Source organism: Delphinus delphis, chromosome 4 (genome assembly GCF_949987515.2).
Source record: "Delphinus delphis chromosome 4, mDelDel1.2, whole genome shotgun sequence".
In the NCBI taxonomy this organism is placed as follows: Eukaryota; Metazoa; Chordata; class Mammalia; order Artiodactyla; family Delphinidae; genus Delphinus; species Delphinus delphis.
This window is the reverse complement of record NC_082686.1, coordinates 82,362,362-82,389,513: the sequence shown is the minus strand read 5'-3', so window position 1 is coordinate 82,389,513 and position 27,152 is coordinate 82,362,362. Positions and strand designations below refer to the sequence as shown.

At 38.2% G+C, this 27,152-nt stretch overlaps 1 protein-coding gene across 4 annotated transcripts in view; it reads left to right on the top strand.

Annotated features, from left to right (window-relative positions):
- Positions 1-27,152, top strand: part of VPS8 (VPS8 subunit of CORVET complex) — a 300,312-nt gene that overhangs the window by 78,316 nt on the left and 194,844 nt on the right. For all 4 annotated transcript variants that reach the window (XM_060011002.1, XM_060011000.1, XM_060011001.1 and 1 more), the window contains one exon: positions 26,026-26,072. In XM_060011002.1, coding sequence (XP_059866985.1) covers positions 26,026-26,072 — 47 coding nt within the window. The remainder of the gene's footprint in view (positions 1-26,025; positions 26,073-27,152) is intronic.

The following is a 27,152-nucleotide window of genomic DNA, read 5'->3' as shown; positions in this document are numbered from 1 at the left end:
TTGGTTCTGGGGAGTCAGATTTTTCCTAGAAGATTATTTTGTTATCGTCATACCTGAAAATAAAAAAAAAGGAAAAATGCATATACATATATACACATACAGAGAGCTATCTATATCTATATAGCTGCTCACGGTGTTTTGTTTGTGTACTAATACTCCAATACCAGCTGCTTAGCTCTGAGAGCCCACAGGGATCGATTGATTGATCTATCTGTCTGTCTTTCTGAGGTGTGTGTGTGTGTGTGTGTGTGTGTGTGTGTGTGTGTGTTCAGGTATGTTTATCTACTTTGCTGTACATGTACATTCTAGGCTTTGTTAGGATTTTGAATCATTATCAAACAATGTGGTTTTCATTGCCTGATTGATTTTTAGAATATAAATTATGTGAATTATATTGCTCCAGAAAGCAAAGGAATCTACATCTGCTATCTCATTTCTTTTCACATCATCCCTATGAAAGAGGGAAAGGCAGAGATTATGTCTTCAGCTGGCAGATGGTAAGACAGTCACAATGCAATAAAATGATCTATTCAGTCGCTCAGACAATTGACACGCTTAAATATTTAGGTTTTCTGTTAGCTCCGAGTTTTATTCACATATCCACATTGTCTTCTTTAATTAATCTTAAATGTACACAGATACCTAACAAGAGAAACAGTCTTCTTTGGTCAGTTGTAGGGCTGTGCATTGAGGAAAAGATTAGAGAAATATTTACTTTTTTTGGATTCTGGAGACCAAAAATTCATCCATTTCTCAGGGGTGGCCTTGTAAGCTTTTGAGACCGAGAGGAATCTTCTTAAAGCAGATGTTGCTTACTGTGTCTGTGTTGAAAGACAGTCAGATAAGCAAGCAGCACACAGTATAGGCTGAACTTAAAGGCAGGAGGGCTAGGCCCTTGATATTGTAGTATCCCATAGGTTGGCATATGTAGACCAGGTCTGGCTGGATGGACTGAGGGTTTTGCTTCAATAGAAGGACTGGTCTTTTTCCATTCTCTTTTTCTTTAGGGCTCTTGTGAGAGCAGCCTTCCAAATGAGTTAAGTGGGGATCATCTGAGCTTGGGCATCAACTGCTCAAGGTGCTTGTATACTAGTCCTGGGAATGTCAGCTGCCTAACTCTGACCACAGATCCTGTGGGAAGTTGAGTCAGTGCTTAGCCCTTACCACTGGGAAGATGGGGAGCTACTGATCCTACCTAGCTCATTTTCAGGCATCTAGGAGATTGCCACCAGGGATCATCCACTGGACAGTCAGGCTTGTCTCTTCATAATCAGATTCTGGAAAGGAAGGCTTAAATAAGGAAATAGATTTGGCTTTAACTAATGTTTTGTTTATGATTTTAAATGTTCAAAATTGATAAAACCCTGGTTTCTTTAAGAAGCCAGATTGAAAGTGCTAATTTGGATAGGTTAGCCCTATTTAAGTGAGTTGAGTAAGAATAGTCAGGGGCAGGCAGGCGTGTGTATCCTTTTTTTTTCTTTTAATTAAATGTTAAATTTTGGGATAGTTGTAGATTCACATTTAGTTGTAAAAATTAATATAAAGAGATCCCGTGTACTCTTCACTCGGTTTTCCCCAGTGGGAACATCTTGCAACATCTTGTATATTGTACAACTACATAACCAGGATATTGACCAGTACAGTGAAGATACAGACCATTTCCATCACCACAGGATCCCTCATTATGCCCTTCTGTAGCCACACCTACTTCCCTCCTGCCCCCAGCCCTTTTTTAGCCCTTGGCAATCATTAATTGTTCTCCATTTCTATAATTTTGTCATTTCAAGAATGTTATATGCATAGAATTTATAGTATGTAACCTTTTGGGAATTGACGTTTTTAAACTCAGCATAATTCTCTGGTGATTCATCTAGGTTGTTGCCTCTATCACGTTTGTTGCTTTTTATTGCTGAGTTGTATTCCATAACATGGATGGATGTACCACAGTTTGATTAACCATTCACCCAATGAAGGACGTCATTGTTTCCAGTTTGGGGCTATTAAAAATAAAGCTGCTATAAACTTGTGTATACTGGTTTCTGTGTGAACCTAAGCCTTCATTTCTCTGGGAGAAATGTCCAGGAGTGCAATTGCTGGATCATATGATAGTTGTATGTTTAATTTTTTAAGAAACTACCAAACTGTTTCCCAGAGTGGTTGTACCATTTTATATTTTCAGCAGCAATATATGAGTGATCCAGTTTATCTACGTCCTCACCAGCATTTGACGAAGTCACTCTCTTTTATCTTTGTTATTCTGATAGATGTGTAGTGAAACCTCATTGTGGTTTAACTTATGTTTCCCTAATGACTGATGATGTTGAACATCTTTTCTTGTGCTTATTTGCCATTTGTATATCTTCTTTTGTCAAATGTCTGTTCGTGTGTTTTGCCTATGTTCTAATTAGATTGTTTTTATTTTACTGTTGAGTTTTGATAGTTCTAGATTTTTAAAAAACATATGCCTCATTCTAGCTTTTTGTCAGGTAGGTGATTCTCCCAGTAAGTAGCTGTTCTTTTTATCCTCTTAACAGGGGCTTTTAAATTCTGATGAAGTCCAGTTTATTAATTTTTCCTTTTATGCTTTTGGCATCAGGTCTGAGAATTCTTTGTCTAGTCTAGGATCCTGAAGATTTTCTCCTGTGTTTTTCCTAAAAGTTTTATAGTTTTGTGTTTGCACTTAAATCTGTGATGTTTTGAGTTAAATTTTATATAACTTATGAGACTTAGACCAAAGTTTATTTGTTTTTATTTTTATTTTTTTTGGCCTATGAATGTCCAAGTGCTCCAGCACCATTTGTTGAAAAATCTTTCCTTTCCTCCATTGAATTGCTTTAGCACCTTTGTCAAAAATGAGTTGGGCATATTTGTGTGGGTCTATTTCTCGGTTCTCCTTTCTATTCCATTGACCTATGTGTCTATACTTCTGCCAATACCACAGTCTTGATTACTGTAGCTATGTAGTAAGTCTTGAAATTGGATAAAGTGATTCTTCTACTTTATTTTTCATGTCAAAATTGTTTCAGCTATTCTAATTTCTTTGCTTTTCCATATACATTATAGAAAGTTCTTGTCTGTATCTACAAAAAAATCTTGTGAGGATTTTGATAGAAATTATATTAAATCTATGTATCAATTTGGGCAGAATTGACATCTTTACCATGTTGAGTCTTTTGTTTATTTATTTTTGGTTGCATTGGGTCTTCATTGCTGTGCGTGGGCTTTCTCTAGTTGCAGCGAGCAGGGGCTACTCTTCGTTGTGGTGTGCGGGCTTCTCATGGCAGTGGCTTGTCTTGTTGTGGAGCACAGGCTCTAGGTGTGCGGGCTTCGGTAGTTGTGGCATGCGGGCTCAGTAGTTGTGGCTCGCAAGCTCTAGAGTGCAGGCTCAGTAGTTGTGGTGCATGGGCTTAGTTGGTCTGCGGTATGTGGGATCTTCCTGGGCCAGGGCTCGAACCCGTGTCCCCTGCATTGGCAGGCAGATTCTTTCCACTGCGCCACCAGGGAAGTCCACCATGTTGAGTCTTACAGTCTTCTTTGATTTCTTTCATCAGTATTTTCTAGTTTTCAGTACAATTCGTGTACATTAGACTACATTATTAGATTTATACCTCGTCAGTCTGCCTGCTTGCCTTCCCTCCTCTCCTCCCTTCTTTTCTTTTGCAGTTGTAAATTGTATTGAATTTTTAATTTTGGTGTCCATGTGTTCACTAATAGCATATAGAAATAGAATTGGTTTTTGTGTGTTTATCTTGTATCCTGCTATCTTGCTGGACTCACTTCTTAGTTCTAGGAAGTTTTGTGTAGATTCCTTGGGATTTGCTATGTAGACAATCATGTTATCTGCAAACAGGAATAGTTTTATTTTTTCCTTCCTAATCTATGCCTCCCCCAAATCCCCCACCCCTTTTTTTCCCTTTATTGCATGGTTAGAACTTCCAGGGCAGTATTTCCAGGGCTAGAACTTCTTACTGTGTTAAATAAGAGTGGTGAGAGCTGACATCCTTGCCTTGTTCCTAGTCAGAGAGAAAGCATTTTATTTTTCACCTTTAAGTAGCTGCATGTTTGCTGCAGGTACTCGGTCAAGTTGTGGAAATTTCCCTCTCTTTCTGTTTTTCTAAGAGTTGTTTTTCTTGAATGGGTGTTGAATTTTGTCAGATGTACTTTCTGCACTGACTGATATGATTTTTCTGCTTTAGCCTGTTAATATGGTGCATTATATTGATGGATTTTAAGTTATTGAACCAGCCTTGCATGCGTGGAATGAACCTCACGTGGTCATGATGTGTAATTCTTTTTATATATTGATGAATTATGTATGCTAATGTTTTGTTAGGGATTTTTTTTTTTTTTTTGCGGTACGCGGGCCTCTCACCGCTGTGGCCTCTCCCGTTGTGGAGCACAGGCTCCGGACGCGCAGGCTCAGCGGCCATGGCTCACGGGCCCAGCCGCTCCGCGGCGTGTGGGATCTTCCCGGACGGGGCATGAACCCGTGTGCCCTGCATCGGCAGGCGGACTCTCAACCACTGCGCCACCAGGGAAGCCCTTGTTAAGGATTTTTGCATCTTTATTCATGAGGGATTTTGGTCTGTAGTTTTCTTTTTTTGTAATGTCTTTTCAGATTTTGGTGTTAGTAATACTATACAAAATGAGTTGGGAAGTGTTCTCTCCTCTTTCGTTTTCTGGAAGAGATTATATAGAATTGGTATCAGTTCTTTAAACTTTTTTTTTCTTTTTTTTTTTTTTTTTTTTGCGGTATGCGGGCCTCTCACTGTTGTGGCCTCTCCCGTTGCGGAGAACAGGCTCCGGACGCACAGGCTTAGCGGCCATGGCTCACGGGCCCAGCCGCTCCACGGCATGTGGGATCTTCCCAGACCAGGGCACGAACCCGTGTCCCCTGCATCAGCAGGCAGACTCTCAACCACTGCGCCACCAGGGAAACCCTCTTTAAACTTTTAATGTAATTCTTCAGTGAAACCATCTGAGCATAGAGATTTGGGGGGGCGGTTTAAAATTATGCATTCACTTTCTTTAATAATTAGAGGGGTATTCAAGTGATCTATTTCATATTGAGTGAACTGTGATAGTGTTTTTTTGAGGAATTGATCCATTTCATCTAAGCTGTGAAATTTATGTGTGTAGTGTTGTTCATGGTATTCCCTTATTATCCTTTTGATATCTACAGGGTCTATTGTGATATCCCCTGCTTCATTCCTTATGTTGGTAATTGTGTCTACTTCTTATTCTTTGTCAGTCTTGGTAGCATTTCCTCAGTTTTACTCTCTTTTTTCAATTAACTGGCTCTTTGTTTTACTGACATTCTCTATTGTTTTTTTGTTTTCAGTTTCATTGATGTCTGCTCCTTATGTTCTTCCTTTTGTTTGCTTTGTATTTATGTTGTTCCTCTTTTTCTAAGTTTTTGAAATGAGAGCTTAGGTTGATTTGAGACTTTTTCTGTTTTCTAATGTATGTATTTAATGCTGTAAATTTCCTTTCAGCATGACTATTAGCTGTGTCCTACAAGTTTTGATGTGCTGTATTTTCATTTTCATTCAGTTGAATGTATTTTAAAATTTCTCTTGTGACTTCCTCATTGATTCATGGGTTATTTAGAAAGGTGTTGCTTAGTTTTCAACTGTTTGCAGATTTTCTTGTTATCTTTCTGTTTGTGATTTCTAGTTTGATTCAGGTGTGGTTGGAGAACACATGCTGTATGGTTTCAGTACTTTCAGGTTTGCTGAAGTTTGTTTAATGACCCTAGATGTCGTTTATCTTGGAATATGTTCAGTGGGCACTTGAAAAGAATTTGCTTTCTGCTGTTGTTGGTTGGAGTGTTCTAAAAATATCATTTGGGTATTTTGATGGTTGATGGTGTTACTGAGTTTTTCTATATCCTTGTTAATTTTCTGTCTAGTTCTTTCAGTTTCTGAGAGTATGTGTTGAAGTCTCTAGCAGAATTGTGGATTTGTCCGTTTATCTTTTCAGTTCTATCAATTCTTGTTTCATTTACTTTGCAGCGCTGTTACTTGATGCATACACATTTAGGATTGCTGTTTTCTTGGTGGATTGACGCTTTTATCATTATAATGTCTCTGTTGGTTTATGGCAGTGTTCTTTGCTCCAAAGTTTATTTTATCTAATATTAATGTAGCCACTCCTGCTTTCTTTTGATTGATGTTTGCATCATATGTCTTTTTCTATCAGTTTATTTTCAACCTGCCTATATTGTTAAATTTGAAGTGAGTTCTTTTGTAGACTTCTTGAATCCATTTTGCCAACCTCTGTCTTTTAATTGGTATATTTAGACCATTTACATTTAACGTAACTGTCCATATGTTAGGGTTTAAGTCTGTCATTTTTTGTTTTGTTTCTTCTCTCAATTTTTTGCTTCTCTGTTTTCTTTCCTACCTTATTGTGAGTCACTTGAAAATTCTTTAGAGTTTCATTTTGATTTATCTGTAGTATATTTGAGTGAATCTTTTTGTATAGATTTTTATAGTGGTTGCTCTAGGTATTATATATACATTCCAACTGAAGTAGTGTAGAAACCTTACTTGCCTTTATATCCGTTTACTCTTTCCTCTTTATAATATATTGTCTTAAATATTTCCACTGCATTCATTTAGAACTACATCACACAGTATAATGTTTGCTTCAACTGTAAAACATAAGTGAGAAAACTCAAGAGAAGGACTGTCTATTTTATTTACCCTTGTTTTTGCTTGCCACATTCTTTCTTCTTTCCTGATGTACCAAGGTCCCTTGCTTTACCGTTTCCTTTCTGTTTAGAGAACTTTAATTAGGCATTCTTTTGGAGTAATTTTGCTGGCAGCAAAGTCTTCTTCATCTCAGAATGTCTTGATTTTTCCTTCATTCCTTAAGAGTATTTCACTAGATTTAGGATTCTGGGTTGACAGTTCTTTTCTTTCAGCACTTGAAAAAATCATGCTACTTCCTCTGGCCTCCATGATTTCTGTTGAGAAATCCAGTCATTCAAATTATTTTTTCCCTCTGTCGCTAAGGTGTGGGATCAAACCTGGGCCTCAGCAGTGAAAGTGAAGAGTCCTAACCACTGGACTGCCAGGGAGTTCCCAGGTGTGGTCTTTTTTATGCCACTTTTAAGTTGTTTTTTTTTTGTCTTTAGTTTTCAGAAGTTTTGAAAACTATCTTTGGTGTGGATTTCTTGGATTTATGCTGTTTGGATAAATCTGTGTGTTTATGTCTTTTGCCAAATTTGGGACATTTTTAGCCATTACATCTTTGAGTACTTTTTCAGTCCCACCCTCTTTCTTCTCTCCTTCTGAGACTCTTATATCACAAATGTTAGATCTTTTTTATAGTCCTAGAAGTCCCTGAGTCTTTGTTCACGTTTTTTCAGTCAGTCATTTTTTTTCTCCTTGATTATAAATTTCTGTTGTTTTTTCTTCCAGTTCACCGATTCTTTCCTCTGAACCCTGTATTCTTCTATTGAGCCCGTCCTTTGAGTTTTTGTTTGTTTGTTTGTTTTTTGCGGTACGCGGGCCTCTCACCGCTGTGGCCTCTCCCATTGCGGAGCACAGGCTCCGGTCGTGCAGGCTCAGTGGCCATGGCTCACGGGCCCAGCCACTCCGCAGCATGTGGGATCTTCCCGGACCGGGGCATGAACCCATGTCCCCTGCATCAGCAGGTGGACTCTCAACCAATGTGCCACCAGGGAAGCCCCCATCCTTTGAGTTTCTAAAATTTTCAGTTGTTATATTTTTCAGTTCTACAATTTCCATTTGGTTCTTCTTTATATATTCTATTTCTTGGGTGAAACTTTCTGTATTTTCATTTGTTCCAAGGTTGTTTGTAATTGCTCATTGAAGCACTTTTATGATGGCTGCTTTAAAAATCTTTGTCAGATCATTTTAACATCTCAGTGTTGGCATCTTTTGATTATCATTTTTAAATTCAGGTTCAGATCTTCCAGGTTCTTGATATAATTTTTGATTTTCTTTTGAAACCTGGCATTCTGGATGTTTATATTGTGAGACTCCATATCTTATTTAAGCTTTCTGTTTTAGCTGCTTCCTTCTGATAGTGCCCTGGCAGGGTAAGAGGAGGAGTGCCACTCTATTACTGCCAAATTTGGGTAAAAGTAGCTTCCCTACTCATCTTCCATTAATACCTGATGAGGAGTGCTCCTCCTCACTGCTGGACTGAGATGGGAGTTCCTGCTCCTTCTTAGTCCTTCCCTGGTACCTCACTGGCTAGTTAGTGAGACTAGGGGTGCCTCGTTGCTGCTTTTCTTGTGGCCTCCATTGACATTGTGGTGAGAGTGGCCTCATTACCGCTGGATTGGGCACTGGTGAAAGTTCTGATTCATAGGACTCCTCTGACACCATTCCTCAGTGGGGCCTCATTACTCTTGGGTGTAGGTAGGAATTCAGCTCCCAACATGATCTTCATTGCTACTTTCCATGGGGGAGGAGGAAGGTGTTTGTTATTGGCTTGTTGGGATTGAAAGTCCTGACTTTCTATAGACTTCTGTGATATCACCCTGATCGGGGAAGCGGGGATTGGAGTACCTTATTATATTCTGTGTAGGGTGAAAATCTAGGTTTTCCACTCAGCCTTTGCTGGCATGGGTGAGTGTATCAATCAGGGATCTCCAGAGAAATAGAACCAATAGGGGATATATTGTTTGATTTTTTTATAAGGAATTCGCTCACACAATTATGGAGGCTGAGAAGTCCCAAGATCTGCAGTTGGCAAGCTGGAGACCCAAAAGAGCTGATGTGTAGTTCTAGTCCAAGTCTGAAGGCCTGAGAACCAGGAGAGCTGATGATAAAGTTCTAGTCTGAGAGCTGGCAGACTCAAGACCCTCAAAGAGCCGATGTTTTAGCACTGGGGAGGACAACCTGCTTTACTCTGTCTACCGAGTCATATGTTAATCTCATTCAGAAATACCCTCACAGACACACCGGAATAATGTTTGACCAAATATCTGGGCACCTCATGGTGCAGCCAAGTTGATACATAGAATTAACCATCACAGTGGCTGTGGGACCAGTTTTATTTTACCAGATTCTTCCCTTTTTGTTGTTTCGGCTAGAGAGAGTAAGCTTTTGTTTAGGCTTTTCTGTCTGCACCCATGGTCATTACAAACAGTAACAATGGCAAGAAGCAGGGGGGAACTAGACAGATAGCATTAAGATGGGAAGGAGACTTTTCACTGTACACATTTTTACATTTTTGAATCATATGAATATATAGCTGATCCAAAAAATTGAATGTTTAAAAAAGAACAGAAGCAGGTAATACAACTGTGTACAACAGGACATATTTCCTGTTGCATTTCCAGGTTGCTGGCTTCTTCAGCTCCAAGCCTGAGACATATGGTTAAAAGAAACCAGGGAACTCAACCACTATGTCATTCCTCAGATCCTGAGGTCCTAGTTGGTCTACCTTTTCCTCTCTACCTTTTAGAGTCTTATATTTGTGTTGTATATACTGTTCAGGGTTTTTAGTTGTACAGATGAGAGGAATAGGGAAAAATATGTCTGCTCCATCTTCCTGGAAGTGGAAATCTCCTGTGTGTCCTCTTTTCAAGGCATTTAAAGGTCCCTTGATAAAGAAAGAAGGAAGTGAGTAAAAGTTTGGAATTGCAGATGGTGAGAGAGTCTAGGCTAAGAGAGCTAAGAAGTCTGTAGGGAATTGGAGTCGGCAAGTGGCATATAGTAGCAGAAATTTGCAGAGAAGTAATTAAAGTCTACACATGTATTCTAATGTACTTGTGTCTTTACTTTTATGAGTGACAAAAGTAAAAAGACTCTAAACCATTTGTAATCCTGCCACAATTCTTAAGTTTTTGATCTCACGTCCCTGCTTAAAAGTCCTTCGGTGGTTTTCCATGACCCTTAGAATAAAGTCCGGAATCCTGCACATTGCCCCTTCCTCACCCAATGCCAGTCTTATCTTTCTCTGCTCTGGTCGCAGTGTCTCAGTTTCTTGAGGTTCTATGCCATCTCTTACATCTGGACTTTTCCACAAGCTATTATTGCCTCTCGCTGGAGCATTCTTCCCTACAGTTTGGTTGGTGAATGCTATCTTTCAGGTGTCCATTTAAATGTCACATTCTCAGGAAGGCAGACAGGTAGTCTTTCTTGCTGTCAGTGCCCCTGGCATTCCATGATTCTCCTCTCTTAACTTTCATCATACTTCATTGGTACTCTTTTTAAAAAATCTTTGTACCAACTATAAAATATATGTTTTGTTAAATATGCATCATTAACATCTAGTATTGTGCCTGGTCCATAGTAGATGCTTTATGTAAACATGGCTCAATTTCACCAGTGGTTTGGTGTATGTCCTTGTCTATATGTCCTGTTGTACACAGTTGTATTACCTGCTTCTGTTCTTTTTTAAACATTCAGTTTTTTGGATCAGCTATGTATTCATATGATTCAAAAATTAAAAAATGTAAAAATGGTACAGTGAAAAGTCTCCTTCCCACCCTAATGCTATCTGTCTAGTTTCCCCCTGCTTCTTGCCATTTTTCTGTTTTTAAATATATTTCTGGGTTTTCTTTTTGTAAATGCAAGCACATACACGTTTACCTACTCATATATTTGTATTTCTTCCTTTTCTAACACAAATGATAGAAAACTATATTTGTGATTTTGTACACACACAAAAAAAATTTTTTTTTTCACTTAATATGCCTTGGAGGATTTTTGAAATTGGTTCACAGAAAGAATAGTGTCTTTTTTTTTTTTTTTTGGTAGTTGCACAGTTTTCCCTTTTTTACTTTTTGACACTGTTATAAATGGTATTTTTTTAACTTCAATTTCACCTTGTTTGTTCTAGTTTATAGAAATGCAATTGATTTTAGTATTTGATCTATACTCTTGCTAAACTCACTTATTAGCTCTAATAGCTTTTTGTATATTCCACCAGATTTTCTACATAGACAATCATGCTGTCAGCAATAAAGACAGATTACTTCTTTTCCAATTTGGATGTCTTGTGTTTCTCTTTCTTGCATTATTACACTGGCTCCAGTATGGCCTCCAGTATGATGTTGAATTCAAAAGGCGAGAGTTGACATCCTTATCTTATTCCAGTGTTAGTGGAAAAGCATCAGTCTTAGATTTATAAATATGATGCTAGCTATAGGATTTTAAAGATGCCCTTTATCAGGTTGAGGAAGTTCTATTCTTAATTTTCTAAGTTTTTTTTTTTTCAGAAATGAATGTTGTTAGCTTTGGTCAGTTTCTTTTTTTGTCTATAGTGATGGTCATATGGTTTTTCTTTTTTCATTTGTTAATTATGTGATTTATATTGATTTTTTGAATTTTTTTTTTCCGAAGATGTTGGGGGTAGGAGTTTATTAATTAATTAATTTATTTTTGCTGTGTTGGGTCTTCATTTCTGCGTGAGGGCTTTCTCTAGTTGTGGCAAGCGGGGGCCACTTTTCATCGCGGTGCGCGGGCCTCTCACCATCGCGGCTTCTCTTGTTGCGGAGCACAGGCTCCAGACGCGCAGGCTCAGTAGTTGTGGCTCACGGGCCTAGTTGCTCCGCGGCATGTGGGATCCTCCCAGACCAGGGCTCGAACCCGTGTCCCCTGCATTAGCAGGCAGATTCTCAACCACTGCGCCACCAGGGAAGCCCCTGATTTTTTGAATTTTAAAGCAACTCCACATTCCTGGGATAAACCCACTTGGTTATGATATATTATCCTTTCTATGTGAATATCTGTGTTCATGGGGAATGATGAACAGTTTTCTTTTCTTGTAATGCCTTTGTGTGGTTTTGGTATTGGAGTAATGCTGACTTCACAGAATTAGTTGTGAATTATTACCTTCTTTTCAGTGTTATAGAAGAGTTGGTATAATAATTAATAATAATAATTAGGGCTTCCCTGGTGGCGCAGTGGTTGAGACTCCGCCTGCCGATGCACGAGACATGGGTTCGTGCTCCGGTCTGGGAAGATCCCACATGCCACGGAGAGGCTGGGCCCGTGAGCCATGGCCACTGAGCCTGCGCATCCGGAGCCTGTGCTCCGCAACGGGAGAGGCCACAACAGTGAGAGGCCCGCGTACCGCAAAAAAAAAAAAAAAAAAAATTGGTATTATTTCTTCCTTAAATGTTTGATAGAATTCACCATTGAAAGTATCAAGGCCTTGAGTGTTCTTTGTAAGAAAGTTTTAAACTACAATTTCTTAGAAGGTTATATATTTCTTCTATTTCTTTTTGAATAAGCATTGGTATTTTCTATCTTTAAAGAAATTCTGCTATTTCATCTAAGTTATCAAGTTTATTGGCAAAAAAGTTGCTCATGGCATTTTCATTACCCTTTTCATATCTGAAGAATCTATAGTGATGTCATCTCTGTTATTCTTTATTTTGTTAATTTCTAATTTAATTTCATTGTGGTCAGAGAACATACTTTGTACAACTTGAATCTTTTAAAATTTGCAACTTGTTTTATGGCCTATAATATATCATTTATTTGAGTAAATGCTCTCTGTATTTGAGAAAAATGTGTATTTTGCTGCTGTTGGAGTGTTCTAAAAATGTCAAATTACAGATTTATTTAAAGCTATCAGTTCAATATGTACCACTTTCATTATTGTCTTTATATGTAATCATCAAATGTGATTGGTATTCCTTCTTTGAAGAGTTTTAGAGAAAGTTTATTTTTTAGGTGGAGAGAGCATTTTATTTTCTGATATATGATTCCTTTCTAGTTTTATTGTATTGTGTTCAGATAATGCTTTGTGTACCAATTCTACTTTTTGGAGCTTATTTAGGTTTTTTTTCTGTGTGTGTGGTCTAATATATGATCATTAATGTTCCACAAGCACTTGAGATATAATATTTTGTATATTTTCACAGAAAATTGTTCATTGTCAGTCAGATTTTTAAAATTAATTGTTAGGTCTTCTAAACCCTTACCCATTTTTGTCTACCCAGTTTCTCATGGACAGTGATAAGTAAAGTGCCCTGTTAATAGTGTTCTTTTCTTCATTTTTCCTTCCATTTTCTGCCTTAGGAATGTTAGCACCGTATAATTTAGAACGTACCCTGTAGCAATTTGGCATATAGAAATAGGAAATTTATCTTCACTGTGATTTATTTATTCATTTAATGCCCTTTTAGCCTGAGTTTTACTTTAACTGATAAACAACCTTTAATCTGATCACAGTCCTGATTTTTCTTTGCATGGTGTACTTTTGCCTATCCTTTTATTTTCCGTCTTTCCAGATCACTTTGTATTTGTTTCTTGTTTACTATGTAGAGTTGGGTGTTTGCTTTTTGAGATTTCAGATTTTTGCTTTTTTTCATATTTCAATCTGAAAATCTTAAGTGAGTTAAGCCAAATATTTTTTGTTTTTATTTTTTTAAAAGAAAGCCTTTTTTACATGTACCTCTGATATTTACAATTGTGTATTTTATTCCAGTGACTACCTTTGTAATTATAGCATTATATGGTACCCTTGATCCTCTATTTTTTGGGGGCATTGGTCCTTTCTGTTATTAAATTTAACATATTTTTCTTCCTTCTTTCTCCTCAACCCCTCCTCTAGTACCAGATTTTAATCATTTTCTTTTATATTGTTAAAAATGCTTCTAGTTCTAAGTTTAATTGTGAGTTTTAAAGGATATCTTTTGACTACCAATTTACAGATGAAGCCACTTAATCTTTTCTCCCCCCGACCTTTTCTCTTTCTCCTCCCAATTTGTCTTCATATAAATCTTTTCCTCATTGTCAGAGGGTATCTGTTTGTTGTTTTACGCTTACTTTTGTAGTTAAATATAGTTCCTGCTGATCACCAGTGCTTTTGCTATAGTTTTCACAGTCATTTCTTGGTTGCTGAAGCAGTTTCTTCAAGAAAGGCTAATGAGGGAATTCCCTGGCGGTCCAGTGGTTAGGACTCTGCGCTCTCACTGCCGAGGGGCTGAGTCCAATCCCTGGTCGGAGAACTAAGATTCCACAAGCCATGTGGTACGGCCAAGAAAAAAAAAAAAAAGAAGAAAAGCTAATGAATCACCACCAATCTCATCAGTAAAGTCTACCCACTCTGAAGCTGTAAAGCTCACAGAAGTGGCTGTGTGATTTCCAAAATTCTAATTCTCAATTGAAAGCTTGGATTTTATCACTGGCAACAAATATGTTCATTTTTTCCCCTTGAAGTGACAGCTTTACTGTGTTCATTTCTGAAAAAATTTTTGTCAGATACTCAAATCTGAATAGATACCTTTTTCTGTCCGTTGTGGTAATCCGTGATAGAAGTGGTTGGTTCAGCTCCCAACTCAAACAGTTGCACAGGTTCTTTTCCTTGAGACAGCTATAGCACTTTGCTGTGCAACAGAAGTGGCTTATTCCTATTTCTCGTTTCATCACACAGAATATTTTTTAAAATGTACTTAAAGGTTGAAATTTAATAAAATTAAAACCACTGCTTCATCAAGGACAGTCTTGAGTGAAAATGGCATTTTTCCCTTTCCTCTGAGGGCATGACTGTGAAGAATATGATGACTACTAGTATGGATTGGCGCCACTGCCTGGATTCGGGCTAAGGAGACAGCAGTTTTACTGACCCCTGCAGTTACACCATATTTGCAAAAGTAAACATGCTGAAAAGTAAAAATGAAATCTTAATATTTTTATGAAAATTAGTTTGACCTCACAAACCCCCTGAGTCTTGAAGACCTCCTGTGGCCTCTCATGAATCAGACTTTGAGAACAACTGATAGGATCTTAATTATGCTAAATGATTAGAAAAAGGCAAAGAAATACAATAGTTTAAATAATATTTTCTCTTCATGGTAAAATTATGGAGGACATTTTATCTTAAAATATCTTTATGTAATTTTTTAAAATATAAATTTATTTATTTTTGGCTGTGTTGGGTCTTCATTGCTGTGCGCGGGCTTTCTCTAGTTGTGGCGAGCAGGGGCTATTCTTCTTTGCAGTGCATGGGCTTCTCATTGCGGTGGCTTCTCTTGTTGCGGAGCATGGGCTGTAGGCGTGTGAGCTTCAGTAGTTGTGGCACAAGGGCTTAGTTCCTCCGTGGCATGTGGGATCTTCCCGGACCAGGTCTCGAACCCGTGTCCCTTGCATTGGCAGGCGGATTCTTAACCACTGCGCCACTAGGGAAGCCCCTCTTTATGTAATTTTCAAATGTTCTTCTGTGAATTCATATTACTCTCATGAAGAAGAAAAGAATATCATGCTTCACATTCTTGACTGTAAAATGATAGGCTTCTAAATAGAAGGGGACAAAAGTTTAATAAAAGACATATCATTTTTTCTAAATATGGAGGACGTTTGGGCACGATTTGGCTGAAAGTAAACTAATATGGAGGAGGCTTAAAAAAAAGGGAAGGCTCATGAGAACAATATTTTTTGAGTTTGTTGAGTCTTCAAATTGTTGGTCTCTAGCTTTTATTTTATTTTATTATTTTTAAAAATATTTATGTATTTATTTGGCTGGGCCAGGTCTTAGTTGCAGCACGTGAGTGAGATCTTTAGTTGCGACGTGCCAGATCTGTTAGTTGCGGCCTGCGAACTCTTAGTTGCGGCATGTGGGATCTAGCTCCCTGACCAGGAGTTGAACCCGGGCCCTCTATGTTGGGAGTGTGGAGTCTTAGCCACTGGACCAACAGGGAAGTAAGTCCCTCTAGCTTTTATATTGAAAAACATTTTGGCTCTCCTTAAGTATCTTGAAAATACTGTTCTGTTACTGTCTCTCATGGAATGCCACTGTAGGATAATCTGAGGCTAGCCAGGTTTCTTTTTGCCCCTCTCTCAAAATTCATCTTTTTTTCCTGGCTACTTCTTAGTTTGGATAATCCAGTAACTTTACTGCATTGGGTCTCAGTATAATCATTCTAGGCCATTTTTCCCTGGAATAATATATGTTCTATTAATATGTAGATTTAAGACTTTAAAAAAAATAATCTCAGGAAAGTTTTCTTGCATTAAGTCTTAAACTATTCATTCTGTTCTGTTGTTTTAGTTTTCTTTTATTCTTTATTATTATTATTTTTTTAACATCTTTATTGGAGTATAATTGCTTTACAGTTGTGTGTTATTTTCTGCTTTATAACAAAGTGAATCAGTTACCCATATACATATGTTCCCATATCTCTTCCCTCTTGCGTCTCCCTCCCTCCCACCCTCCCTATCTCACCCCTCTAGGTGGTCACAAAGCACCGAGCTGATCTCCCTGTGCCATGTGGCTGCTTCCCACTAGCTATCTATTTTACGTTTGGTAGTGTATATATGTCCATGCCACTCTCACTTTGTCACAGCTTACCCTTCCCCCTCCCCATATCCATTCTCTAGTAGGTCTGTGTCTTTATTCCTATCTTAGCCCTAGATTCTTCATGACCTTTTTTTTTTCCTTAGATTCCATATATATGTGTTAGCATACGGTATTTGTTTTTCTCTTTCTGACTTACTTCACTCTGTAGTACAGACTCTACATGACAGACTCTAGGTTCATCCACCTCACTACAAATATCTCAATTTCGTGTCTTTTTATGGCTGGGTAATATTCCATTGTATATTTGTGCCACATCTTCTTTATCCATTCATCTGATGATGGACACTTAGGTTGCTTCCATGTCCTGGCTATTGTAAATAGAGCTGCAATGAACATTTTGGTACATGACTCTTTTTGAATTATGGTTTGCTCAGGGTATATGCCCAGTAGTGGGATTGCTGGGTCATATGGTAGTTCTATTTTTAGTTTTTTAAGGAACCTCCATACTGTTCTCCATAGTGGCTGTATCAATTTACATTCCCACCAACAGTGCAAGAGGGTTCCCTTTTCTCCACACCCTCTCCAGCACTTACTGTTTGCAGATTTTCTGATGATGGCCATTCTGACGGGTGTGAGGTGATACCTCAATGTAGTTTTAATTTGCATTTCTCTAATGATTAGTGATGTTGAGCATTCTTTAATGTGTTTGTTGGCAATCTCTATATCTTCTTTGGAGAAATGTCTATTTAGGCCTTCTGCCCACTTTTGGATTCGGTTGTTTGTTTTTTTGTTATTAAGCTGCATGAGCTGCTTGTAAATCCTGGAGATTAATCCTTTGGCAGTTGCTTCATTTGCAAATATTGTCTCCCATTCTGAGGGTTGTCTTTTTGTCTTGTTTATGGTTTCCTTTGCTGTGCAAAAGCTTTGAAGTTTCATTAGGTCCCATTTGTTTGTTTTTATTACCATGTGTCTAGGAGGTGGGTCAAAAAGGATCTTGCTGTGATTTATGTCATACAGTATTCTGCCTATGTTTTCCTCTAAGAGTTTGATAGTGTCTGGCCTTACATTTAGATCTTTAATCCATTTTGAGTTTATTTTTGTGTATGGTATTAGGGAGTGTTCTAATTTCATACTTTTACATGTACCTGTCCAGTTTTCCCAGCACCACTTATTGAAGAGGCTGTCCTTTCTCCACTATATATTCTTGCCTCCTTTATCAAAGATAAGGTGACCATATGTGCGTGGGTTTATCTCTGGGCTTTCTATCCTGTTCCATTGATCTGTATTTCTCTTTTTGTGCCACTACCATACTGTCTTGATTACTGTAGCTTTGTAGTATAGTCTGAAGTCAGGGAGCCTGATTCCTCCAGCTCCATTTTTCGTTCTCAAGATTGCTTTGGCTATTCGGGGTCTTTTGTGTTTCCATACAAATTGTGAAATTTTTTGTTCTAGTTCTGTGAAAAACACCAGTGGTAGTTTGATAAGGATTGCATTGAATCTGTAGATTGCTTTGGGTAGTAGAGTCATTTTCACAATGTTGATTCTTCCAATCCAAGAACATGGTATATCTCTCCATCTATTTGTATCATCTTTCGTTTCTTTCATCAGTGTCTTATAATTTTCTGCATACAGGTCTTTTGTCTCCTTAGGTAGGTTTATTCCTAGATATTTTATTCTTTATGTTGCAATGGTAAATGGGAGTGTTTTCTTAATTTCACTTTCAGATTATTCATCATTAGTGTATAGGAATGCCAGAGATTTCTGTGCATTAATTTTGTATCCTGTTACTTTACCAAATGCATTGATTAGCTCTAGTAGTTCTCTGGTAGCATCTTTAGGATTCACTATGTAGAGTATCATGTAATCTGCAAACAGTGACAGCTTTACTTCTTCTTTTCCGATTTGGATTCCTTTTATTTCTTTTTCTTCTCTGATTGCTGGGGCTAAAACTTCCAAAACTGTTGAATAAGAGTGGAGAGAGTGGGCAACCTTGTCTTGTTCCTGATCTTAGTGGAAATGGTTTCAGTTTTTCACCATTGAGGACGATGTTGGCTGTGGGATTGTCATATATGGCCTTTATTATGTTGAGGAAAGTTCCCTCTATGCATACTTTCTGGAGGATTTTTATCATAAATGGGTGTTGAATTTTGTTGAAAGCTTCCTCTGTATCTACTGAGATGATCATATGGTTTTTCTCCTTCAGTTTGTTAATATGGTGTATCACGTTGATTGATTTGCGTATATTGAAGAATCCTTGCATTCCTGGAATAAACCCCACTTGATCATGGTGTATGATCCTTTTAATGTGCTGTTGGATTCTGTTTGCTAGTATTTTGTTGAGGATTTTTGCATCTATGTTTATCAGTGATATTGGCCTGTAGTTTTCTTTCTTTGTGACATCCTTGTCTTGTTTTGGTATCAGGGTGATGGTGGCCTCATAGAATGAGTTTGGGAGTGTTCCTCCCTCTGCTATATTTTGGAAGAATTGGAGAAGGTTAGGTGTTAGCTCTTCTCTAAATGTTTGATAGAATTCACCTGTGAACCCATCTGGTCCTGGGCTTTTGTTTGTTGGAAGATTTTTAATCACAGTTTCAATTTCAGTGCTTGTGATTGGTCTGTTCATATTTTCTGTTTCTTTTGGTTCAGTCTCAGCAGGTTGTGCATTTCTAAGAATTTGTCCATTTCTTCCAGGTTGTCCATTTTATTGGCATAGAGTTGCTTGTAGTAATCTCTCATGATCCTTTATGTTTCTGCAGTGTCAGTTGTTACTTCTCCTTTTTCATTTCTAATTCTATTGATTTTAGTCTTTTCCCTTTTTTCTTGATGAGTCTGGCTAATGATTTATCAATTTTGCTTATCTTCTCAAAGAACCAGCTTTTAGTTTTATTGACCTTTGCTATCGTTTCCTTCATTTCTTTTTCATTTATTTCTAATCTGATCTTTATGATTTCTTTCCTTCTGCTAACTTTGGGGGTTTTTGTTCTTTTTTCTCTAACTGCTTTAGGTGCAAGGTTAGGTTGTTTATTTGAGATGTTTCCTATTTCTTAAGGTAGGCTTGTATTGCTATAAACTTCCCTGTTTGAACTGCTTTTGCTGCATCCCATAGGTTTTGGGTCATCGTGTCTCCATTGTCATTTGTTTCTAGGTATTTTTTTATTTCCTCTTTGATTTCTTCAGTGATCACTTCGTTATTAAGTAGTGTTTTGTTTAGCCTCCATGTGTTTGTATTTTTTACAGATCTTTTCCTGTAATTGATATCTAGTCTCATAGCGTTGTGGTCGGAAAGGATACTTGATACAACTTCGATTTTCTTAAACTTACCAAGGCTTGATTTGTGACCCAAGATAAGATCTATCCTGGAGAATGTTCCATGAGCACTTGAGAAAAATGTGTATTCTGTTGTTTTTGGATGGAATGTCCTATAAATATCAATTAAGTCCATCTTGTTTAATGTATCATTTAAAGCTTGTGTTTTCTTATTTATTTTCATTTTGGATGATCTGTCCACTGGTGAAAGTGGGTAGTTAATTCCCCTAGTATGAATGTGTTACTGCTGATTACCCCTTTTATGCCTGTTAGTATTTGCCTTATGTATTGAGGTGCTCCTCTGTTGGGTGCATAAGTATTTACAATTGTTATATCTTCTTCTTGGATCGATCCCTTGATCATTATGTCCTTCTTTGTCTCTTGTAATAGTCTTTATTTTAAAGTCTATTTTATCTGGTATGAGTATTGCTACTAGAGCTTTCTTTTGATTTCCATTTGCATGGAATATCTTTTTCCATCCCCTCACTTTCAGTCTGTATGTGTCTCTAGGTCTGAAGTGGGTCTCTTGTAGACAGCATATATACGGGTCTTGTTTTTGTATCCTTCAGCCAGTCTGTGTCTTTTGGTGGGAGCATTTAATCCATTTACATTTAAGGTAATTATCGATATGTATTTTCCTCTTTCCTTTTCTTAATTGTTTTGAGTTTGTTATTGTAGGTCTTTTCCTTTCTTGTGTTTCTTGCCTAGAGAAGTTCCTTTAGCATTTGTTGTAAAGCTAGTTTGGTGGTGCTGAACTCTCTCAGCTTTTGCTTGTCTGTAAAGGTTTTAATTTCTCCATCAAATCTGAATGAGATCCTTGTTGTGTAGAGTAGTCTTGGTTGTAGGTTTTTCTCCTTCATCACTTTAAATATGTCCTGCCAGTCCCTTCTGGCTTGCAGAGTTTCTGCTGAAAGATCAGCTGTTAACCTTATGGGGATTCCCTTGTGTATTATTTGTTGTTTTTCCCTTGCTGCTTTAAATATGTTTTCTGTATTTAATTTTTGTTAGTTTGATTAATATGTGTCTTGGCATGTTTCTCCTTGAATTTATCCTGTTTGGGACTCTCTGTGATTCCTGGACTTGATTAACTATTTCCTGTCCCATATTAGGGAAGTTTTAAACTATAATCTCTTCAAATATTTTCTCAGTGCCTTTGTTTTTGTCTTCTCCTTCTGGGATCCCTATAATTTGAATGTTGGAGCATTTAATGTTGTCCCAGAGGTCTCTGAGACTGTCCTCAGTTCTTTTCATTCGTTTTTCTTTATTCTGCTCTGCAGTAGTTATTTCCACTATTTTATCTTCAAGGTCAGTTATCCGTTCTTCTGCCTCAGTTATTCTGCTATTGATCCCTTCTAGAGTATTTTTAATTCTATTTATTGTGTTTTTCATCATTGCTTGTTTCCTCTTCATTTCTTCTAGGTCCTTGTTAAATGTTTCTTGCATTTTCTCTATTCTATTTCCAAGATTTTGGATCATCTTTCCTATCATTATTCTGAATACTTTTTCAGGTAGACTGCCTATTTCCTCTTCATTTGTTAGGTCTGGTGGGTTTTTACCTTGCTCCTTCATCTGCTGTGTGCTTTTCTGTCTTCTCATTTTGCTTATCTTACTGTGTTTGGGGTCTTCTTTTCGCAGGCTGCAGGTTCGTAGTTCCCGTTGTTTTTGGTGTCTGTCCCCAGTGGCTAAGGTTGGTTCAGTGGGTTGTGTAGGCTTCCTGGTGGAGGGGCCTAGTGCCTGTGTTCTCGTGGATGAGGCTGGATCTTGTCTTTCTGGTGGGCAGGTCCACGTCTGGTGGTGTGTTTTGGGGTGTCTGTGGCCTTATTATGATTTTAGGCAACCTCTCTGCTAATGGGTGGGGTTGTGTTCCTGTTTTGCTAGTTGTTTGGCATAGGGTGTCCAGCACTGTAGCTTGCTGGTCGTTGAGTGAAGCTGGGTGATAGTGTTGAGATGGAGATCTCTGGGAGATTTTTGCCATTTGATATTATGTGGAGCTGGGAGGTCTTTTGTTGACCAGTGTCCTGAAGTTGGCTCTCCCACCTCAGAGGTACAGCACTGACTCCTGGTTGGAGCACCGAGAACCTTTCATCCACACGGCTCAGAATAAAAGGGAGAAAAAATAGAAAGAAAAAAAAGAAAGAAAGAGGATAAAATAAAGTAAGATAAAATAACATAAAGTTATTAAAATAAAAATAAGTATTAAGAAAAAAAATTTTTTAAGTAAAAAAAACAAAAAAAACAAAAAACAAAAACGGACGGACAGAACCCTAGGACAAATGGTGAAAGCAAAGTTATACAGACAAAATCTCACACAGAAGTGTACACATACACAGTCACAGAAAGAGGAAAAGGGGAAAAAATAATATATCTTGCTCCGGAAGTCCACCTCCTCAATTTGGGATGATTCGTTGTCTATTCAGGTATTTCACAGATGCAGGATACATCAAGTTGATTGTGGAGATTGAATCCGCTGCTCCTGAGGCTGCTGGGAGAAATTACCCTTTCTCTTCTTTGTTGGCACAGCTCCCGGGGTTCAGCTTTGGATTTGGCCCCGCCTCTGTGTGTAGAACAGAGGGCGTCTGTTCTTCGCTCAGACAGGACGGGGTTAAAGGAGCCGCTGATTCGGGGGCTCAAGCTCACTCAGGCCTGCGGGGAGGGAGGAGTAGGGATGTGGGGAGAGCCTGTGGCGGCAGAGGCCCGCGTGACGTTGCACCAGCGTGAGGCACACCGTGTGTTCTCACAGGGAAGTTGTCCCTGCATCATGGGACCCTGGCAGTGGCGGACTGCACAGGCTCCCGGGAGTGGAGGTGTGGATAGTGACCTGCGCTTGCACACAGGCTTCTTTGAAGCGGCAGCAGTAGCCTTAACGTCTCATGCCCGTCTCTGGGGTCCGCGCTTTTAGCCGCAGCCCGCACCCGTCTCTGGAGCTCCTTTAAGCAGCGCTCTGAATCCCCTCTCCTCGCGCACCAGGAAACAAAGAGGGAAGAAAACGTCTCTTGCCTCTTCAGCAGGTCCAGACTTTTCCCCGGACTCCCTCCCTGCTAGCCGTGGTGCACTAACCCCTTCAGGCTGTGTTCATGCTGCCTGTCCTCTCCCTGCGATCCAACCGAAGCCCCGAGCCTCAGCTCCCAGCTCCCGCCCGCCCCGGCGGGTGAGCAGTCAAGCCTCTCGGGCTGGTGAGTGCCGGTCGGCACGGATCCTCTGTGCGGAAATCTCTCCGCTTTGCCCTCCGCACCCCGGTGGCTGTGCTCTCCTCCGTGGCTCTGAAGCTTACCCCCTCTGCCACCCGCAGTCTCTGCCCACGAAGGGGCTTTCTAGTGTGTGGAAACCTTTCCTCCTTAACAGCTCCCTCCCACTGGCGCAGGTCCCGTCCCTATTCTTTTGCCTCTGTTTTTTCTTTTTTCTTTTGCCCTACCCAGGTACGTGGGGAGTTTCTTGCCTTTTGGGAGGTCTGAGGTCTTCTGCCAGTGTTCAGTGGGTGTTCTGTAGGAGTTGTTCCTCGTGTAGATGTAGTTCTGATGTATCTGTGGGGAGGAAGGTGATCTCTGCGTTTTACTCTTCCGCCATCTTCCTAAACTCCCTGTTTTAGTTTTCTTATTCAGGGATTCTAATTACACATACATTGATGCTTTCTCTTTCTCTTCCTCCCCCTTTCCTCCCTCTTTCCCTCTCAGCTTTCTCCCCCCAATTCTCTGCAAGCTGCATATCACCCATTACTGTGCTTACGATCTAATGAGGAAGATAAAACACCATCTTTCTAAAGATCCCAGTGATATCCTAATTTATAAATAAAATAAAACTTTCATATCTTATTCATTCTCAATGCTGTATTAAACAGTGATGATCACTCCTTCCTTTTTAAAATTCTGTATCCTGTAGATATCTATGATTGTGTGGTCTTCTGATTTTTAAACCTTTGTGACTGTTCCTGAGTTGGATTTTGTTTCCATCCTCTGACCATATCATAAATATTGGTCTTCCTCAAGATGTGATCCACTGTTCACTGATTTTTATCTTTATTATCCCTGGACAGTTTTATTCATATACAATATTTCCTTTCATGACTTAGAAGTGTGTAATTCTAACCCAGATGTTTCAGATTACTATATCTAGTTTCTTACTATTCAGTATCGAAGTAAAGATGTTCCTCAGAGCTATGACAGCCCAAACTATGTTTAGCTTCTTCCTTCTAACACCTCCTCCCATATTCCTTATTTCATTTCATGAAATCTTCATCCAGCCATCACTCAAACTAGAAATTTAGGAGTTTCTTAGACTCCTGCCTATGCCTTCCAACTCATAACCAATCTGTCACCAACCTCTACAGTTTTACTTTATAAACAGTGCTTGATTCTATCTGCTGTTTTTTATGCCTACTCTCACTACCCTAGTTTGGCCTCCTGTTTCCATCTTGGACTACTATACTAGCCACCTATCTTCAGTCTTGGTTTTCCAGATCCTCCCATCATAGAATCAACAGAGTGATTTGTCTACATGTATTAATCTGATGGTTACACTCTCCATTATCCCTATAGTATATCCTTAGTACTTACTGCTAGGATAGGCACTTAATTCCTTATTTTATGCCTTTAATAATTCTAAATATACTTTAATAATTTCTCCCTGATAATTATAATATTTGAAGTTTTCGGGGTCGCCCCTGCTGTTTGTAGTTTCTGCTGACATTAACTTACGGTATGTTATTTCATGAGGTGCTTTAAACTTTTTTATTTTGGGCACATCTTTTGGGGGCTTTATCAGGAGGTCTTATTTTGCCTGTTAAGCAAAGCACTGTTAAGCACTGTTAACTGTTAAACACTGTTTCTGGAATTTTTTTCTTTCAAGTGCTCCAGGAGTATCCTTTTTTAAGGATCACCTTTTGTGTTAATTTCTTGACCTGATTATTCCCATACTAAGGAGATAGTGTAAATTCAAATCCCAAATCCACCTGTGGGCAGCATCTTGATTATAGATTCTTGGAGAGTGCAGATTTATCCCCACTGAGTCCAGGCAGAGACAGACAACCTTTCTTGTTAGCTTCCTATGCATATAGGCAGGTTTTTTTGTTTTTTCTAATTGCCTTTCACTAAGGAGACACCTTTCAAGAATCCTGTTTTTAGGAGGATCTTTGCTTTACTTCCTTATGTTGCAAGAATTAAGGCTTCAGTTTGTTTCTGGCATTAAAACCCAAGCTCTTATATGAACAACAAATTTATAGGACAGTCTCAGGGCTTATTGCTTTAGTTTGCAGTTCCTTTTTCAATTTTAAACCCTGGGTATTGCCCCTAGTTTTTGGGGAGCTCAGCTGTGTATTTTAAAGAGTGTTTGTTAAATTTCCTCAGTATTTCTAGGTTTTTTCTCTGCAGATTATTTGTCCCTCTATATGTATTCTCATTCAGGGTTGAGACTTTTCAAATCTATGGTTTTAGTTCCTGTTTTTGAAGTACCTAAGTAAGATTATAAATGTAGTCATGAGGAATATTGATAAATAAAGGAAGCAGGATGGATGGGCAGGGTTAGCCTTTTAGGATTATAGGTCCTTCTGCTTACTTCTCTCTCAGATAATAGTGGTTCCTCAGGTTTTGTTCTTTTTGTCAAAGAAGTGTTAGCATGTGGTATTCTCTTTCACATAATGTCTTCTCCCTCCTGATGGGATATTCTTCTGCCCAGAACCTAAGCCTTCCAGGATTTTTAAAAGGAAACCATTGCTCTTCAGCTAGCAGAAAATGAAAGAGTACTGCTGAAATCTAATGCTTGGGTACTTGACAAGTTCTAGTCATAATAAGCTACTGCTCCTCCCTCAAAGTGTTTCTCTTGAAAAAGGCCAAAATTACGGGTTGCCATTCGTTTGATATGAGTCTATACATGATGAATTTAAAACAGTCAAAATGTTATGAAACTGAGAAATTAATCAACCTTAAAATAGCTGGTTTGGAGGATTGTGACAAAATATGGACAACCTTAATCACCTGAGCCACCAATGGGACCAACTATATTATATTATCAATTTGATATATTTTCTTTACAAAGTTGTGAGATAAATACATATTTTTCACGTAATGTTTCTTATAATGTTGTAAACTCTTTATAAACTTGTAATATCTACATAATATTTAAATAGCAAATTTACTTAACTGTTTTCCCATGTTGTGTATTTAATTTCAATGTCTTCCTCCCTTCCCCCTCCTTCTCCTCTTTCTTCTATTATAGAGCTGCAGTGAATACCTTAATGCATTAAATTTTTTTTCTTACTAAATGTATTTAGGATAAATTTCCAGATAGAATTACTGGGTAAAAGTGTTTTCACATTTTTAAGGCTTTTGACACAGAGTGCCAAATTGCTTACCAAAAGTATGGTACAAAGTTATATTCTCCCAACAATCTAACAGTATCTGAAGCAGACTACTTTCATTATGTGTTGTGTCTAACCAGGAGGCCATTGGACAGAGATGTGGTGCTGATGCTTTCTTTACGGTTTCTCTACAGGATATGGTGCCCATCATAGTTGATTACTGCCTTCTGCTGCAGCGAAAGTGAGTATACATTGCCTGTCAGGTTCAATTATTTTGAGTCCAAGTTGCCTCTTGCTTATATTATGGCAATAATTTACTACTATGAATTCTATGAATTTGACTCAGTAGGTTATTTTAAAAAATGAATTTACAGAAATTTGATTCTTTAAGAATTTTCAGTCCATTTACCTAATAAAATTAACTTGTCCAATATAGATTTATCATCTGTGTATTTATGTGGCAGGATAGTGGAGGTGAAGAACGTAGCAAAAGAGCAATACTTAATCACTTAAAGATCTTAAAAGTGTATAATTCATGCATTATATATATATATGCTCTTTTATGAACCATCACTAAAACACAATATTTCATACCACTCAAAAAGGAAAGATTTATTGTGCTTCTTTTTTAAGAGCCTCTTCATTTAAAGGAAATCACTGTAAATAAACTCTTGATTAGGGTCTGTTCATTTAAATAGTAACTACATAAATTAACCAACCTGTGCTAGTTCATAATTTTTCACACTTACAATAATAGTTAGCTTCCTACATGCCAGGTATTGTTCTAAGCACTTTAATTTATCTATTTTTTTATAACAACTTATTTAATTTTTATAACAGTGAGGTAGGTATTATTGTTGTCTTCATTTTACATAGGAGGTTCAAGAGGCAGTATGTGATGAAGTAACTTGCCAAAACTTGCTTACACTTTTTTTGAGGAGCAAAGGTCGGATTCTAATGCAGGCAGCCAAGCTCTTGGGTTCTTGCTTGTAACTACCAGATCGTATCTCTTTTTCAGTGGTGAACAGCTGTGAGGATCCAGTGCAGATACTCCCCAAACCCTCTACAACACTGTCTTGACTCCTGAATTTATGTCTATTCAGGTTGCCTAAATCATATAAGGTTGGATCATACTTAGAAAGTATCAGTGAAGGTTATCAAGAGGGCACTTATTTGCTATGTCAGACCTTCAATTAAATCACAAAGAGCTCTAGCTTCTGTTTACTTAGGGCTCAGATGCATTCCAGTGTTTTAGCTATAGTGTTACATGTAATTATCCAGTGAAATATGTTGTCTTCATGGTTGGGATGTTGTTGAAAAC